Source organism: Schistosoma haematobium, chromosome ZW (assembly GCF_000699445.3).
Source record: "Schistosoma haematobium chromosome ZW, whole genome shotgun sequence".
Classification (NCBI taxonomy): Eukaryota; Metazoa; Platyhelminthes; class Trematoda; order Strigeidida; family Schistosomatidae; genus Schistosoma; species Schistosoma haematobium.
Genome location: NC_067195.1, coordinates 6,067,818 through 6,087,286, shown reverse-complemented (window position 1 = coordinate 6,087,286; position 19,469 = coordinate 6,067,818). Strand labels below are relative to the sequence as shown.

Sequence of the window (19,469 nt, the reverse complement as noted above, 5' to 3'; positions counted from 1 at the left end):
CCTAGCTCAGTGATCTGGAGGTTAAACGTTATGTCCTAGGTTCGATTCCCGTGTGCGGGATAATAGATGCGCACTGCCGAGGAGTCTCATACTAGGACGAAATGGGTATTTAGTGCCTTCAGGTTTTTAATGGTGATCTAACATCGATTGGTTGATAAGTTCAATGGAGCTCAATAATTTCCACAACACTATACTTTGAATATAATTTCCTCACGAACCAATTAACTTAATTTTTTTAAAATATAATTTCTCTATAGATCTATCATTACAATTATTATATGTAAATTATTGTATATCCTTTGAAGTCTCTGACTATGTACTGAAGCTATGCATTTTCCTTCTGTATTTTGACTTGACCTATAAGTATTTAGTTTAACCTCTTATAAAATAATATAGACAGTGATAAGATTGAATTATATTCATTCTGTGATCAGGTTAATGTTGAGACATTGTCTTCCAGTTATGTTGTTTACCTTGTTCTACACATTTTCTTTTGATTATTTATCTGCTTTTCATAGTTTATTTGAATGATCTTAAATAATGTTGTTCTAAGCACTACTGTTTAGTATTCAATGGTTTCTCAGATGGGCTTATTCGTATCTTGGATTTTTAGTTTAAACATATACAGATGCTTAATAATCAGGGATAAAACCTAGAATCTTTAAATCACTTAATGAACCAGATATCTTAATCGATATAGAATGGTCCACAATTTGAATTCGCATCAATTCGTGCTAATTAGTGGACGATTCTCGATTGTTAATTTATCAAATTATAGTGATCAATTTATGTTGGTTAATTGGATCCTCCAAATGATGTTTCGACAATGTGATGATTAAATTAAAGCAAAAGAGATTATGGTTTGTTCGATGGTAATCGATAATGAATGACATCCATTTTATCCATATGATGACAAATTGTATGGAAATGTACCATTTCATGAAGATTTTAAAAATTATGTGAAATCATTTAAAAGATCCCATTTATAAAATAACTGTGGCCATAACCTAGATATTATTCCGAATTTAGTTGTCAATAGTAAGCTTCTTCAGTACGGATTTCGTGCCGATTTTTGAGTTTGATCGAGATCAAGCATATATCCAAGTTAGACAAGCATTGAAAACCTGTAAGCGTTGGATAGCTGTTTCATCTTAGCATGGGACTCTCCAAGAATGCACACTCACGATCCTGACATCGGGGATCCAATTATGTACAAGTCTAACTTCAGTCAATCCGTGATAACAGGCGAGTGTTTTCCATTGTCTTCGGTGGGTACCTTTGTCACACCCGACACAATTAATCACGGTTTCTCACTAGAAAGTTCTCAATGGATGTCTAACTTAGATCGATTAGTGATCTCCATAAACTAAGCTGTCTAAGGAAACACTGAACTCAAGGTAAGAAAATCGACCACTCACTATTCGATTCTATTCAATTTTGGACAAGAACAACAAAATATTACCCATTTACCTGGTTCATAATATTCATAAGCTGAGCATCTGTGCTGCTGTGTTATATTCGCCACTGGATAGTAACGTTCAGCTGTAAACTGTACGCATGTTTTATCCGGTGTAATCTGATATATAAGTTAATAACAAAAAAAAACATAGTGAAATTTCTGATGTACTGAAATCAGTTAGATAGAAAATCGTAACGTAGATTTCATACAGTTTCTAGGGTACTGAGATGATTTATATATATATCGTCGTGATGTGAAAATCTTATGCTGTCAGAGAGATTTGCGATACCGAAGTTAACAATTCGTTTCAAGCCTACCAGGTTTAAGATAAATGAATCTGTAGTGTCGGTTGCTATGTCAAACACACATAGCTTATTCTAGCTTTCAGACAGACCAATTTATTAGTTCTTTTTGATTCACATTTTTACCCTGTCACTTATTCGCTCATTAATCTTGACTGTTTTTATGTAAGCTTATGTGTGTGCATTTCCTATCTTACTCATCATATGTCTGTAACTTAATTTTGTCTGACTATAAATATCGATCCACGCTTAGTTAAATCGAGTTGGCTCATGTGTCTTTTCCACCGCACATCACTTCGTTTCACTGGTCGTTTGTCTGGATCACTGATTGTACGAAATATACGTATATGCGATTTAAGTCGACAGCAATCATTCGGCCGATCCAATTGAAGTCAGACATTCGAGGGCCATAAGCAATTGAAATAGATCTCTAACAACTTATCCTATTCATTTTAATACCAAAACTAGTAAAACATACCGAGATTTGATCATACTGCTGCGTTACCTTCATGAACATCTAGAAGACTATAGAGTTTAAGTGTCAAGATCTTTGTAAATTTTATTACTTTTAGTATATTTTAATTTTCTTTTTAACAAATATTACTAGACTATTCATATCATATTCAATTTTCATCTTCAAATGAAATTAATTAAATGTTACAGTAATACAAGAAATACTATACACAATAAAAAACGATGAATTCAACTTCTTACCATCAGATTTATTTATTAAAAGTATCTCATATTCTTAAACAATTCCAGTTGATGAATTAACTGGACAATGGCTAGCAGTGGAATTCAGGACGCGCGTTTTGTTCTATTTTGAACCAGTCAGCTTGATGTGCCTGCATCCCAAAGTTGACGTTCACTGAGGGACTCAAACCCAGTACTGTTCACTTCGAATACCATCGCGTCATCCACGTAGCTACTGGGTCCAGATAGCCACTAGCTTGTACAATGAGGTGAAGTTTAAATTCATATTGTATTGTTTGTTTGAGTCTTCCTATTGATGTTTAAGACTGCAATTGAGCATATGTAAATATGTGGCATATGTGAACATCAAATCTGGAATGAAGGTACATTCAGTTGAAGAGCCCAAATGGGACGAAATACGCGTCCTGGATTCCCCTACTAGCCATTGTCTATCTCTGCTTGGGATGCTTGTGACTTAAGGCTATATTGAGGCAATCCACACAGGGTATAGATATCCCAATAAGAGACTAATCAATTGCAGTTCTAAACATCAATCGGAAGATTCAAACAAACGACAATACAAAAATGAATAAAGTAACTGGTTTATCAAATAATATTACTGATAATCAGATACATAGAACCACCAACTGCTCTTAAATCACAACATTATACATAAAGTTATAGGCTTTTCTAAATGTATTAAGTTATTAATAACCATTAAAATAAATTTCATGGAAAGTTATTATCAACATGAATATAGAGATGAATAGTCATTTCCAAGTCTGTCATATACATATTCTTCGGAATAGTTCGTTTGGCGAGAAAAAAGTATTTGTATAGTTTAATTTCAACTACAAGTGTTCAATAATCAAATAAATTAATTTAAAACTTCCATTACTAAGGGTCCTATTGAATAAGAAAATTTGGCGAAACTATAATTTACGGATGAACCAATCAGATTTAGGATAACGGGTTTTGGATTTTGGCTCGAAATTCATTCATCCATTTGGCTAAATAGAGTTTTGGCATTGTAGCTGATGTCAGTTCGTGATGAAAACTCTAAATCTGATTCCTAACCCTGACCATCAACTGTAAATCATAATTCTAATTCCTTACCCTAACCACCAATTGTAAATCATAATCCTTTTTCTTCACACTGCTTTATAACCCTAATTTATCCTTAGTAGGTAGGTGAACGTTTTCAAGATCACTTTAGCGTCACTCAAAGATCGTCCATAAATTATAGTCACAGCAACAGTTTTAATAAACATTTAGTTTATGAATTCATTACTTACTGTATCAAAAAAGAAATGTACATATCTAGAATTGGCACGTGCATAGCGTAGATTTGGAACCATAAGACTATTTACATATCGTCTTAGATCATCATTTAAAACTATGAAACCTGTTGGTAGTCCAATTTCAAATACAGCCATCCCACTTTGAGGTAATGGTTCAATACCCTTTAGATGAAATACAAAAGTTTAATATAAAATAAATTTTTAAAAGAAATTAATTTGAATCTGTTTGGCAACTACATAGAATCTTTTTAAGATCATATAAAAACTCACGGTAAACAATGATACTGAATGGTTTTCTATTTCTCAAAGTCAGACTAATAAAGAATAAAGTCAGTATGTTAAAATTACACATGACTACACGAAGGACTCAGTCAGAAACATTGAGATTGCATGATGTCAAAAACTATGTACATCTTGAAGCTTCATGTATAAAGTTTCCTTTATCTTCTTTGAAGAGAGTAAGAGCAAAGTTGTGATGAGGATTATTTTAATCAAATATTTATTTTCGTGTTTTCTAAAATCTTGATCACTGTTTTATATTCAAGGAGAGATAAATTCTCTTTAATTCTAGCAAAACTAGCTAACCGAACAGAAAAACGACGTTCAATTTCTTTGGAACGAACTTGTATTTATTTAAGGTATAACCAAACCTGGTTAGTTGTCTTGATTTTTTTCTCATTCACTGATACCAAATGGCTAAAATAAACTCCTCCTTACCAGCACCCATTCTGGTCACAAGTGGGGTAATATAAGTTGATGTCCTAGGTTCTTTACAATTTAAAGCTTAAACAAACGATAACATCTAGTTGGTAATGTCTGTTTTGTGTGCAGATGATATTTAAGTGGTTTATTCTTTTTCCTGAGCTTAACCATATGGGAAACTGTATCAGTATGTGGCTCAATAAGGTCACCCAGTTTTTCTCAAAATGAAGTTTGAAACTTGGCAATACTAAATTTGTATGGCATTACTTGGGTAGTTTTTTCCTCAACATAGACTTCAGTATAAATGATAGGGTGTTATCTAGATTTCATAAAATGGTGGACTTGGGAATCAGGTATTCACATAATTTGTCCTTCTCAGAACAGGTCTTAAAATAAGCTTACAAGTCTAAACGTCTTCTGCACTGTATACTTCGTAACCTCTATAAAAATGATTCACATATTTTGATATAAAAAGTATGTGTTCATCTACTCCTCGTATATTTCGTTTGCATTCTGATCACTGTTCGCATAAAGAATAAACTGATATCGGAATCCGTCGAGCGACAATTTACATCAAGTATTCTTTGGAATTATTTTACCTCAAACTAGAAATACCGATGAATTAAATATGGAATCGACCTTTTATAGAAGCATAGGTTTAAACTAAACTTAATCCTCTTCAAAATACTAAATAAAACATCTTTTACATCCTCTGATGCAAACAAATAAGTAAAGACAATTATAACAATTGTTGAACTCTCTAGCAATTATGAAACTGTCTCATTCTAAATCTTCTCTTTATGTGAATTATTTTACGAGTAGATTTTCGAGACTCTAGAATAATTTGCTGCAATCTGTTGGTGAAATAAAATTACTTCATAGATATTAACTTCTTTGAAACAACCTTGAAGGTACTTACGCCTCTAACTGTATCTCGTTCCGTTCTTGGAATTATAGGAACACTAAATATTTAAATATTGTTATTACTGAGCATACTTAATCACTTTACTTTCTTGAAGATATTTTAACACTCACATTGTCACTAGTTAATCATAAAAGAACTGGTCACTTATTTAAGCTATCACATTAACTTTTAATGTTATTATTACAGCCTCCCTGTTTATACATTTTTTTCTAGTTGTAGATGACTACAATTACTCTGTAATATCAGTGGAAATAATTCTCGATATACTAGTTATATATTAACAGAATATCATAGTCCCCCCTACTATGAACTAATGGTTTCCAAATCCTGCCATACATTGCTTTAGTGTTTATGGTAAATGTTATTTCTAAACAATTTACAAACCCTACCATTTCCAATAATTTAACCTCATATCTCTATCCTTTAAATGTAATGTTGTTTTCTGGGTTAGTGCGGTCTACCAAAGGACGGGTTTACTGCGCAGCAGTTCGTACTGTCCTACTTTATGGTAATGAAACATGGCCGGTAAGAGTAGTGGATATCCGTAGGCTACTAGTATTCGATCATAGGTGTCTTCGAAGCATTGCTTGTATATCCTGAGACCACCGAGTAGTAATGAAGTTGTTAAAAAACGGGTACTAGGTTAGGATGGCAAATCAATTGACGAAGTAGTGAAACTTCATCAGTTGAGATGGCTGGGACACGTGTTACGTATACCCAACCACCGACTGCCTCGACGTGCGATGTTCAATGGTATAGGAGTAAGTTAGAAGAGAAAGCTAGGGGCGACCAGACCAAAACATGGCACAAGTGCATGAAGTCACTGAAAAGTGGACTGAGCCATGTTGGTAGGTGTAGACTACCTGGTTGGGGACCGCGAGATGATAGCAACCGATGGTTAGAGACCCTGAATGACATGGCTCAAAATCGTTTGCAATGGTGCAGGTGCATCCACACTTTGTGTTCTCCCAAATTCTAATCTTCTGAATTCTCCTTGTCTTTTTTTTCTCTTCCCAAATTTATTTCACTGGATTATACTCCTTGACTAACATCTTCAAACCCCAATGTTTCCGATTACCGCTTATACTTTTATTACCTCTACCATTATGGGATTTGAATAGAAAATTGCATCTCTGTGCTAATGTGGTATGGCAACTCGAACTGATGTACGTACGTACAAAGTTCTACGTTGTTACTGACTGAATGTTGTTTTCTGTATCAAATTAATTATGCCTGTAATAAATTAGCATGAATTCTATAATCACTCCTAAGTTATAATTTATTTATTATCGTCAAATATTGAATTATTAATTTGTGTTTATTACTATTATTAATGGCTTTATTCAATATTATATTTTTGATACAATATAGAATTCTCAGCACAAAGTATCTCAACAAGTTTCCCATATCTTATTTCTTGATCGATCCTGACGATAAACACTGAGTGGCCCGCTAGTTAGATGTTAACAATTCAAGAATCGACATCTGAATAATGCATATTCTTTTCGACGTCTATTTTCAGCCACTACGATCTTTCTGATTGTAATTTTTTTGTAACTTGTACAATGAAAAGTTGTAAAATTTTCATAGACACGCCTGAATAGGTTATGTAATTAATAGACATAATGATGTGTTAAAACAAACAAAAAGTAGATAACTTATTGAAATATCTAGATGTCAGGAACAGGTAGCCCAGATATTCAAGTAGGCTGTCAGGAGAGTTCCTTAGCAAGCATCTCCATTTCAATTACACATAAGTTCAAATATTAGTCACAAATAATAGAATATATTAAAAAAAATGATAATCATTTTCCATCTAACAATCTTTAAATATAGATGACTTATTTCTCTATATCATACATATATTCTTACTATTTTAAGGATTACATTTAATCAAATGAATAAACAGTCACCGTCCACTTATAGGAGAGTGGAAAATATATTCAGCGTTATAACATAAAAATAATATGAAGGTTTATTAAATTTACCGTAGTTCCAACCCATCTTCCACATGCAGTCATAATCATAATAGAATTATTACGACTTAAAAAACCAGGTGTACATTCAATTTCAAAACTTCTATATACTTGTTCTGTATCTAATGGATTTTTAGGCATTTTTTGCATTTCTTTATATTCTACATTAACTTCTGCATCTAATTGTAATAGAACACGTCCAGTACCTTCTAATTTCATTGTAATATCACCCCATACATTATCTGATGGAAACTGATGTACAACAAAAACAACAAAAAAACAAACGGAATAAGATGGAATAATATTTGAAATAAATTGGATATATTTTTGTTCTAATAAGTAAAATTCATACATATTTTTTATAAAATAATTCAATTACCTGTTTTAATAGGATGAATGAATGATACTACTGAAAAAGGAAATACAAATTTTAAAGAAGGATTGAATATCTGTTTTGTTCAAATTTCTTCTTCGATCTTCCTATTTATGATTGGCGGATGTTTTCAAATTATTGAATGAAAAAGACTTTTTTCTTCGTATTAATATAAATGACTAGTAAAATTAATAAAATAAATGATATTGTCAAACGAGCAATTTCTTTATGTAATCAACATTCACCTTGATGTGGTGGTCGGGCTTAACTATCGTAATGAACCGATCAGGCTATACTGGTTGGAACAATCGTTCCTCAAGGTTCTACCATGCCAAACAGGTCGGTTTAAGAGTGGTAAGACTAAAAGCAGCAAACTCAAGGTCTGAGGGCGAAGTCGTACTGGTGACTGTACAGAGGTGTGACGACAGTATGGTGTTTCCTCCAGACAACCAGCATAACAGTGATGCTACCTCCCCACATGGAGGGGTGGGGTTTGAAGAGGTCGCTTTATCCCACGGATATCCGTCTCCGGCGGTAAGGTCTCAACAAGTACGGAGCTAATACGAAAATTACCCACAAAAATGGTCATGCGTGGCTGACCTCAAGCAGTTGTCCCTTGGGTTCTGTGGTCACGCTCTCAGGTCACTAAGGCCACTCCTAACCCAATTTCCTTTTCAGGTACCTCCAGAAGAACTTTTCCATGGTGTGGGCCTCCGGGAAGTGATAACCATCCTCATACTTCCAACAACACTCAAGACCACTGTATTCATAATCAGCTTCCCTCTTCAATTCCTATTATTCCTTCTACGTCGACTTTCAATACCAAACTTCCTCTTTTGACTTCCTCATCAAGTGTCACTATAGCCAACCAATACCTAAATCCTGACAGAATATATTTTTCCAGGTAGACTCAGTGATCAACTCACCGAATATACAATTACAAATTCAAAATATTATTCAAAAATAAAATATGCAATCAGAATAACATAGTTTATAAAAGAACGAAGAAAAAAATAATTAAGGATTGAAATTGAAGACTACAAAAAAACCTGTCACTGATTTTCGCCCTCTACCAGTAGTACTGTACGAAATAATAATGTTGGTAATAGGATAGTTGAAAAGTTTCAAGTTCTGCATCCATGATAATACAATGAAGACATACTATAAAGGATTCCTTTTCGGCAACAGTTCAAAGTTTATCATGAGCATTTAAACCTAAGAAAATCGATGACATTTTGCTCCTTGACTTAGCTTCCACCCGAAAACAACTGTATTTTCTCCACGAATGTCTTTGTCAGCTTGTTTCAAACTCTTTAAGATAACTATAGGTCTTCAGTTAGTCAGTCATTCAGCTACAAGACCAGGCACATATATACATCGGTCCAAGTTGCAATACCTCATTGGCACAACAAGATGAAGAACACCAAACTCATAGAAGTAGTCACTTCAATGGTAGTAATATATAAAAGAAAGGTTGCGTATAAGGACATAATACAGGAAGAAAGAATTAGGAAGGTATAAAGTAATTTTAATCTCACGGTTTAAAGGAAGACAAAGAGTGTATACACCTACGCCATTATGATCGATTCCGAGCCATGTCACCCACAGTCTCCAACCATTGGCTAAGATAGTCGCGAGGAACCCAACCAAGTAGTCTTCATCTACCAACATGGCTAAGACTGAAAGTTAGCGACTTCAAGGACTGATGCCGCCCCTAACTTTCTTCCATCCATCTCTAACACTAGTCAGCATTGCATGTCCTGATAAATGGTGTTCAGGCATACGTAACACGTGGCCCAACCATCTCAGTCGATAAAGACTCACAACTTCACCAAATGATTTACCATCATTTCCTAACATCCTGTGTTTAATCTCACTATTACTTACCCGGTGATCCCAGCAGATGTGAGCTATATTTCTAAGACATCTGTGTTAAATACTAGTAACTTACGAGTATGTTCTGTTCTTGAGTGAACGAAAACTTGGTGGGGAGGACCAATTTATTGATGCTATCAGAGTACCTTCCCATTCTCTTTATTGTAATCTTATGCTGTCAAGTGTTCCAGTTCCAATTAGTGCTACGTACTACTTATATCTGTCAGTATAAGTAGCATGCACCACAATTGTATTATTTCAAATTTCAATAAAAAAAGGATCAACTATTTTCAATCAAACTAAAGTATAAATGAGAAAAACAAGACAACATTATTACCGTTGTATGCGTAACAGTTGAATAATTCTGAGTATCTATGTAAATACGATTTGTCCATGTACTCATTGAAGAAATTTTCTCATCTATAGCCATTCTATATAAAGCACGATTTGTATCAGCCAATGCAAATTTTCTTAATGCATGCATTGCGAAAAGTGAATCCTATTCGACAGAAAGGAAAGAAAATTTAGTAGATTAAATTAATTTAAAGCCTATCAAATGAGAAATAGTTTTTAAACATTAACACAGATAATATTGTGGTGTATGCTACTTATACTAACAGATATAAGTAGTATGTATTCCCAGTCAGGAGTGGAATACTTGATATCAGTAAACTGAATTGAAGTGAACAGAAAGAAAATCGAAATGGAATCAAGATGCCAACAGAATTAGAGGAATAATAGTGCAGGTAAAGAAAAACTGATGGGAGATGTGTAAATGATGTATTTAATGTATAATTTTCATAGTTTACCAAATCATTATGTACTTTTCCCGCAGAGACTTCGTTCACAACCATATGAGACCAATAAAATTTTACGTATATTTTTAAATATTTGAATAAAGTCTGAATTAAGTAGTTGAATTGTTCTTGTATTTGTAAAACTCATGCTTTTTTAAATTTAAACCGAATTTCTTCTAAGCCAGTGATCTAATCTAGTTATAACTGAGTTCTTTTGGAAAGTACCGGTAAGTAGTGGATTATTTTGATCACTGATTATATGACATTTACAGATCAATGACCTGATGGCAACAGAGATATAGAATGGGATACAACAAGGAAAAGAACTGCTGTTGATTTGAGAAGAAAACATTCGTTACATGAATAGATGTGGTAAATAGGGTATGTACATTCAAATATTAAAACCATAGTAAGTTTCCCTAATGTTACAAATACAAATACCAATAAAATCCAGTAATTATGACTTCTTACTTTAAGGTATTCTACTGAATGGTTCCAAACTGAAAATATCTACTGATCATTAAAAGAAAAGTTCAGCTCTATTTACTATTCTTTAATACCGATAAATTTCAATATTGAATTCGTCTTTAGATGAAAGTAATTTTCATTATAGGGTTGTGAGGATTGTTGAGTTCTAATTGAAATCATGAACTGATCAGTTAGACTACTATTGGAAACCTGAAATTACTGGACGGCCGTTTCGTCCTAGTACGGAACTCCTGAGCAGTGCGCATCCACGATCGCGCATGCAGGATTTGGACCTAGGACCTTCGGTTTCGTGTGTGAACACTTAACCTCTAGACCATTGAGCCGCGATCCAACGATGTTAATGTCTAATTTTAACCAATCCACGATATTGCGCAACCATCTTTCATTGTCGTCGGTGGGTAAATGCCTCACACTCAACACGTTTGAACTTCACTGGTTACGGTTTCTTACCCGAATTCCGAGAATTACCTCTAGAAACTAAATTTACTTACATATTTCTACAATCTAAACATTAAAATCTTTCATAATTTCAGTTTAATGCCATATGTTTCTGTTAAGTCATGAAGTTGGAACTTAAAAAAAAACTGAGTGACTATAGTAATTGTATTTAAATACTTTAACTTAATGTAAGAAACAGTTGTTAACAATGTAAAAATCTTAGAATACATTCTTACATAATGGTACATAGATGGTATGAAAGAGGACATTTTTCTAATGAAAAAAAGGCATATATTATCCATTGTACAATAAATTATTTCATCATGAATACTTTTCAAGAATGATAGCTGATTTATTGTCAAGTTACGAATTGAATATTGGACAAATCCCAATTGGTTTTAATGGATAAATTAAGTTTGACACGCGCAAACATAAATCATGATCATAAAAATATTAGAAAACGATCAATTTTAAGTTCTATTTAGAGAGAAGTCAGTGATCTTTTGATCACAATGAGACTGGTAGGTTTTGAGGGTGAGACTATAATTTATGGACGATATTCGAGCGACGCCAGACTGACCTTGAGAGTGTCCATCTAATAACCATGACCAAATAAGGGTTATAAACCACTATGAGCAATTGGAATTATAATTTACAGATGATGGTTAAGGTTAGGAATTAGATTTGGGGTATTCATCACGAACTGACATCAGCTATAATGCCAGAACTCTATTTATCCGAATGAATGAGTGAATTTCGCGCCAAAATCCGAGAGCTGTTATCTTATACCTGATTGGTTCATCCATAAATTATAGTCTCACCACCTTGAGCTTGATAGGAAAAGTAAGTTAGAAGAGGTATTTGAAGCGTACTAACTAACGACATTTTGTTTTTAAGTTATGTAAGCGAAAGACATAAGTTTAACAAAAACTAATTTCGAATTGTTGAAGAGGACTAGTAGGAAGAGTTAAAATTATTTTTTATCTATTCAAGTCAGTCAGTTATATTCAACAGAGAACCTGACATATATGTGCATCAGCTTAAGTTGCCACACCCCACTAGCACAGTAAAATAAAAATTATCAAGACAAATTTTAGAGTAGTAGAGGTAGAAACAGTATCAGTACTACAAGTAGTATAAAAGACTAGCAAAAAAAAAGCAAAAAAGATATAAGGCGATTCGAGATTTAACAACTAAAGAAAAGATATAGAGTAATCGCACATGCACCATCGTGAAGGATTCTGAATCATATCATCTGAAGTTGTTAACCATTGGTCGCGCAGACCCCAAATAGGTATTCTAAACCTATCTACATGACTCTGTCTATCACTCGATAAGGTATTCATTATCAATAAGTCAACCTACAACTCCAAGAAAAATTAATGGTCAAAACACATTTACCGGAATACATAGGTTATAGAAGATCTTAACAAATTGACAGATTATTCAATTTCAATAAAATTTAATAAAAACCCTCTTTAAATTTTAACTTACAAAAGTACTTGCAAATCCAGCGACATGATTTCGTTCACTAGCTAACCAATGAACCATATCTAATGCCTCAGATGAACGAAATGACCATTCACCTAATTCATGTTTTAACAAGAAATAAATACTTGAACATAAAACACCATAACCATCATTAGGCATTTCTAAACGAGGATTTTCAATACGTCTACCAGCTTGATCTAATTCCCATTTTGGTGGAGGTATTCTATAATTAGCATAGTAGACATAATCACCTTTTTGACGAAATGCTTCAATTCGTTTCAATGCACTGGAAAAAAAACAATAAACGTACTTCGATAATAATAATCCCTTTTTGTATTGGTTGCTTGAATCTTCCTCATTGATGTTTAGGACTGCAATTGATCATTCTCTTATTAGTATATGTGGATCATGTGCGGATTGTCTCGATATTGCCTTCAGTCACAAGCAACTCTGGGATGCAGTTATATCCAGCTGACAAGTAGGACGCGTGTCCTGGATTCCACTGCTAGCCATCATCATCATCATCATCTCAGCTTATAATGCTTGTGACTGAAGGCTATATCGAGGCAATTCATGCAGAAAGCACATATGTCGATAAGAGACTGATCAATTGCAGTCCTAAACATCAATGGGAAGATTCAAAAAACCAATACACATATGAATCAAAATTAGAATTCAACCCATTGTACAAGCATCTGAGTGGATAACGCAATAACGTTTGAAGCGAACGGCAATGGGTTCGAGTCCGGAGGTGAACATTAACTCTGGGATGCAAGTACATCCAGCTGACAAGTCGCAAGTAAGATGGAACGCGCGTCCTGGACTTCGCTGTTAGCCACCACCCATCTCTACTTATATGAGTGAATTGCACAAAAGACCAGAGCCACTGGATTTTATTCAGATAAAACTTGAGATCTAGCGAAACATTACAATATACATATCAATTTTAAAAAAATGATACTGACCGCATACAATAAAAGTTTCTAAACAGAAAAGTATCCAATACTTACTGTGATATTTTATGTTGTGATGTTGCATCCACAGCAACTTTCAAAGCATATGTACCAATCATTTGTGAAAATAAATCATCAACATTTAATATATGTCGACTAAGAAATTTAACAGCTTCAGAAACAATTCTTTCAGCTTTATCTGCACCAACTCCACTAGGCAAAGTACGTTCAGTTGAACGTAATGCAATAATAACCATAGCTGTTGATGGTATTCGACGATGACATTCTTGATCAATTAAATCAGGCCATTTAGTTTTATTAATTATAGGAGAAAATCGTCTATCTATAACATTAGAAATATTCCAACTACCAGATAATCGAATATCAACTATTGTTTGATTAGTTATATCATTATCATATGAACTGAATTGTTGTGTTTGTTTTAAATAATTAATAATACTAACAAATGTATTATCATCTACGTAAATTAAACGATTCCATTGAGTTTGCCTCGTTAATAGTAAACTCCATAATGCAATGGCTGTAACTAGTGGATCAGTTCTAGAGATGAAAGAAAGAAAAAAAGAGGAAGCAAATTTATTTTTTTTAGTATTAAATTTATGGAAATTTCTGAATTTTTTAAATAATTTACATTATGGACTGATTTTAGTTAGAAGAACACTATTGAAAACTTGGAAACATTGAACGGCTGTCTCGTCCTAGTATGTGACTTATCAGCAGTGTGCATTTACGATCCCTCATGCACTACTCGAATCTAGGACTTTCCGTCTCGTGCACTGTTGAGGAGTCCTAATACTAGGACGAAATGGCCATCTAGTGCTTACAGGTTTCCATTGGTGATCTACCTTAGATCGACTCATGAATTCAACCTTGAAAGTACCACAAATATCCGTATAGATAAATTTGTGTAACGGTAGACATGGAAGAAGGAAGATAAACTTATAAACGGGCACTTTTACCATATCTTAATGAAATATTGTGTAGATAAATAAAATATCAGAATTGTCATAAACATCAGTTACGTTTATCCTTAACGTTAAATAAATCAGGAACATAATTGCTACAGTGGCTTTTAGCATTTGTTCAATCGGGAGGCTTCATGTCAAACTTCTAATATGTTCTTGCAAAAGATAATCGGATCAAATGTCTTCGGCTTTTTCCGATGATTGATTGATCGATTAATCAGATAGTAAATGTGTTATATATGTACAACCACCACCTACTTTGATGGCCGATATTGTCCAGTGTAGAAGTAGGCTGGAAGAAAGCTAGGGGCAGCCAAAATAAAACATGATAGCAACCTATGAAGTTACTGACAATTGATCTGAGCCATGTAAGTGTAGAGTCCTTGTTGGGATTATCGTAATCAATGATTAGATATCTTAAATGAAATGGCTTGCGATAGCGTAGGTAAATTTGTTATTTATCTTATCTTACATCATAAGTTTCTGAAAAACCAATAATATTTTTATTTCGTTAATTTATATTTTCTTTTTAAATGATATCTTCGATACCTAATCCTTTCTAATAACACTAATTATATTACTACTTCTACTACTCTGGGATTAGGGTTTAAAAGATTCATCCCTTTGTCCTAATATAATACTATACTCGTCATCAGTAATATGCATAGTCTTAACCTGTGAATCGAGGTGAAAAATGGTTCATGAAACAATCATCCAAGTTCATCAGTTTTGTAACAGGTAATAATAATGACCTTGAACAATCGAAAATATTTAACTAGACATTAATTTGTACCGGCATTTACAAATCAATAAATACATATATGTATACTTGTAACATGTGAAAGAAAGTTAGTCTTACCCACTAAATATTGATTTAAAGAAAGAAAAGAGAAAGAAAGAAAATAAAAAATAAACTGAACTGAACTATTGTATGAAATTTTTCACCCTGAAACAACAAAATCTTGTATGACAAATGACAAAGATGGGAAGAAAAGAGACTAAGTGTCCCACTTTAAAGCTATTACTAATCCGGTAATATTATATTAGTAAAAACCTATGGTAACTAACATGTACATACATCTAAAACTTCAAGTTTGTTTTTTGGCAAGACTATAAATTATGGATGGACAAATTAAAGTAAAGATGGGAAGTATTAATTTTTAGCATGAAACTCATTCATCTATATTGGTTAAATAGAATTTTGGCATTTGAAATCGATATTAGTTCAATCAGAACTTTCGTCTAAATTTGATTGAACAGTTTCACAGTATTTGGGCGCCGAGTTAATATGAGATATTAAAGAGGAAGAATGTTGTATTTGTAAAATCGCAGTGAAAGAATTTGAAGTAAATTCAACGTTTCATCTGGCAACCTGATCTAAGCTTTTTCAAAGAAATATAATCAAACAACAAAATTATCAAATATAAATAAGTACATGGTTCTCTGGTTTACTGTATACTGAATAAGTCATTCAATCAACGTTAACTATGTTTAAAGTAGGTATTTATATTAGTGTGTAAGAGACATGTGGTGTTAAACGAAAAGTGTTAAGTTAACAGATTGTATGTATACGTAAGTTCGTGATGAAAATTGTAACTCTAAATTCTAATCTTAATTTATTACACTAATTGATAACTCTAGTTTGATCCCAGTAAGTAAGTAAACTTTCTCAAGGTCACTTTAGCTTCGTTCTAAGGTTGTTCATAAGTCATAGTCTTATCCAATCTTTTTACGATACTTAAATTATCGAGTAAATTAATTGTGTTGCTTGTTTATTTATGACAGAAAAAGAAATTACTGTAGTGCATTGTTTAGTGAAATCGTGTAACAAAATAAGGAAGTAGTAGGTTTTTTGTTAAAGACTTTGAATTTTAACTACCGTGTTATGAGTTTAAATTTCTGATTCCAATGCTTCGATTTTAGCACTAAGACAAGAAAAATCGGCTCAAAAATATAATAAATAACATTTGTAAAAACGGTGAAAATGAAACATTTTCATCGAATTTTACGTGAAGCAAACTCTGACAATGTAGTTTAGAACGACAATGAAAACTTTGTAATGAAACCACAACCAACGATGAAACTATAATTTATGGACGATATTCGAGTGACGCTAAAGTGACTTTGAGGGTGCCCACCTAATAACTAGGACTAAATAAGGGTTATAAACCAGTGTGAGCAATTGAAATTATGATTTACAGATGATGGTTAAGGTTAGGAATTAGATTTGGGGTGTTCATCACGAACTGACATCAGCTATGATGCCAAAACTCTATTTATCCGAATGAATGAGGGAATTCCGCACCAAAATCCGAGAGCTGTTATCTTATACCTGATTGGTTCATCCATAAATTATAGTCTCGCCCAACCAACTAAGAGAACAAAATATCAACTAAGGTATCCCACTTGAGGTGCAAATTTTCCAGATTGTTTTAAGCATGGAGCTATAGTTGGTTAATGAATCCCAAGTACATTAAATAGTTTGATCTCACCTAAGGTGACAATGAGTTAGTTCATATCTTCCTCTGAAAATCGCAAGATCAATAATACCATTATTTCGTTGAAATCATGTACCAATCCAAGTTAGACCAACATTGAAAACCTGAAAACATTGAACGTGTGTTTTAATATGGGACTCTTCAGCAGTGCGCATCAACAATCCCTGGACGCAGAAATTTAGATCAAGATCTTCGATCTCTCTCGCGAACACTTAACCTCCAGACTACTGAATCACTGAGGTTAGACATTAACAGCGCATAAACGACGTGTGGATTTGTACATGGGTTCTGCCGAGGGGTCTCATAATAGAAAGAAACAGCCGTCTATTGCTTCTAGGTCATCAATGTTGATCTAACTTACATTGGTTTTCAAATATGATGAAATTCAATGATTCGCAAGACCACACACTGAAAGTATTGTTATTGTCATTTTCTTTTATGACGATATCCAATGGATTGAAGATTGTTGAATAAGTTAGTCTTACTGTAATAAACTCGATAACATTATTATGCAACAGTTTGTTAATTACTGTTAAGATAGAGTATCTAATATCACAGTGGTTGTGATATATAGTTCATAGTCACTTGAACATTTTCCATTGTTTTATTTCATTTTAGGTGTGATGAAATTGTTGTTTATAGTTTATTATATAATTTACAGTTAGTTTATGGTTTATTGTTCAACTAATCAATTAGGCATGTTGATCAGAAAGTATTATGTCATTAAATCAAATGTAAACATGTACTCACGACTTTTTTAAGCCAAAAACTTAAGAGTTTATATCGGAAGGGTATTTTGTGGAGATTTTAGTAATTTTAATAGTTGAATTCACGAATCGATTTAAGCTAGACCACCATTGGAAAACTTGAAGCATTGGACGGCCGTTTCGTCTTAGTATGGGACTCTTCAACAGTGTGCATCCACGATCCCGCTCCGCGAGATTCGAACCCAGGACCTATCGAATCGATTCCACTGATAGCCACTATCTATCTTTGCTTAAAAAAATGTTGTTTAGATATTTTAAAAAATATTGGGAAAAATGTCTAGACTGTAGTTCAAGCTAATGCTGTTATCTTCTAATGGTTTATACATGTTATTTTTCTAAAACTCTATCTAGGTCATTTGTAAACAGAAACATGAAATACGTGTGGTTACATAGCAAATAGAAATTTGTACATAGTTTTCAGTTAAGTTTTGTTGATTAAATGTTGTGTATACAATTCGTAGCTGAGTCAAACAGTAAAGTTTATCATAGGAACTCTTCTCTTTAATTTAAAAATGTCATTTGTGGTATATGGGCGGCCTATGCTCCTCCATGAGGAGTAACAAGCTTAAGTAAGTAAGTGTTTGTGGTATACTGTTTGTTAGTAATAAGTTGGGAAATTCTGAAATAATAAACATTGGATAACAGTTCTATCACTGTACTAATTCAAAAAGATTTACTTTAGTTTCAGATAGTTTTTGTCAACTTAACATAAGAATAATGGCTAATGTGGGAGTTAGTTTACATGGAAAACCAAAACTTATCATGTTACGCAAAAGATGACTTTTTTAAGAACGAGCAATCATCCCTTAGTAACTCAGTGGGAATCTGTATTTACTAAGAATTTAATTAATGAGCATTTGGAACTATTTTAGATGTTTGTTTTGAAGATGAATTTTTCGATGTCGAAAATTCACCTTTTAAGGTTTTAGATAACAGTTTTTAGAAAGATATTTGATGATAAGTCAGTTTCTTTGTAGAACTGGGTTTTTATCTAGTTAATATCAAATATAAATAATGGTCTCATTGTCAGTAAGCATTCAGTAAGTTCGATTCAGGGTTGCAGATGCACATTGTTAAGAAGTCCCAAACTAAGACGAAACGGCCTTCTAGTGTTTTCAATGTTGATCTAATTTGAATCGATTCATGATTTCAATGGTCTTATAGTAATTCAATGAATTTCATAATCAAACCACACAGTTCCCTCATTTTGCTTGCTTTTTTAATTGGATGCCTAGTTGAAAAAAAGACGCTAGTAATTAAGTATTTCCCATCGACTAAAGCACACTAATTTTTTTGTATTTTCAATGATTTGATTGTCACTATTTTGTGATCCATCGTTTTTTTAGCTTACATTTTGATTTAGATAAATCTTCTCTACAAAATAGGCAACAAAATATCTTTCTAACAATTATATGAACAATTGTAATTATCATAGTAGCAATGA

At 33.1% G+C, this 19,469-nt stretch overlaps 1 protein-coding gene across 1 annotated transcript in view; it reads right to left on the bottom strand.

Moving 5' to 3' along the window:
- MS3_00002654 (uncharacterized protein) overlaps nt 1–19,469 on the bottom strand; it is a 59,964-nt gene that overhangs the window by 3,782 nt on the left and 36,713 nt on the right. Inside the window, exons 19-24 of the mRNA XM_035732217.2 lie at nt 13,832–14,335; nt 12,825–13,107; nt 9,944–10,105; nt 7,371–7,610; nt 3,750–3,917; nt 1,471–1,576 (exon numbers count right to left, since the gene is read on the bottom strand). Coding sequence (XP_035588352.1) covers nt 1,471–1,576; nt 3,750–3,917; nt 7,371–7,610; nt 9,944–10,105; nt 12,825–13,107; nt 13,832–14,335 — 1,463 coding nt within the window. The remainder of the gene's footprint in view (nt 1–1,470; nt 1,577–3,749; nt 3,918–7,370; nt 7,611–9,943; nt 10,106–12,824; nt 13,108–13,831; nt 14,336–19,469) is intronic.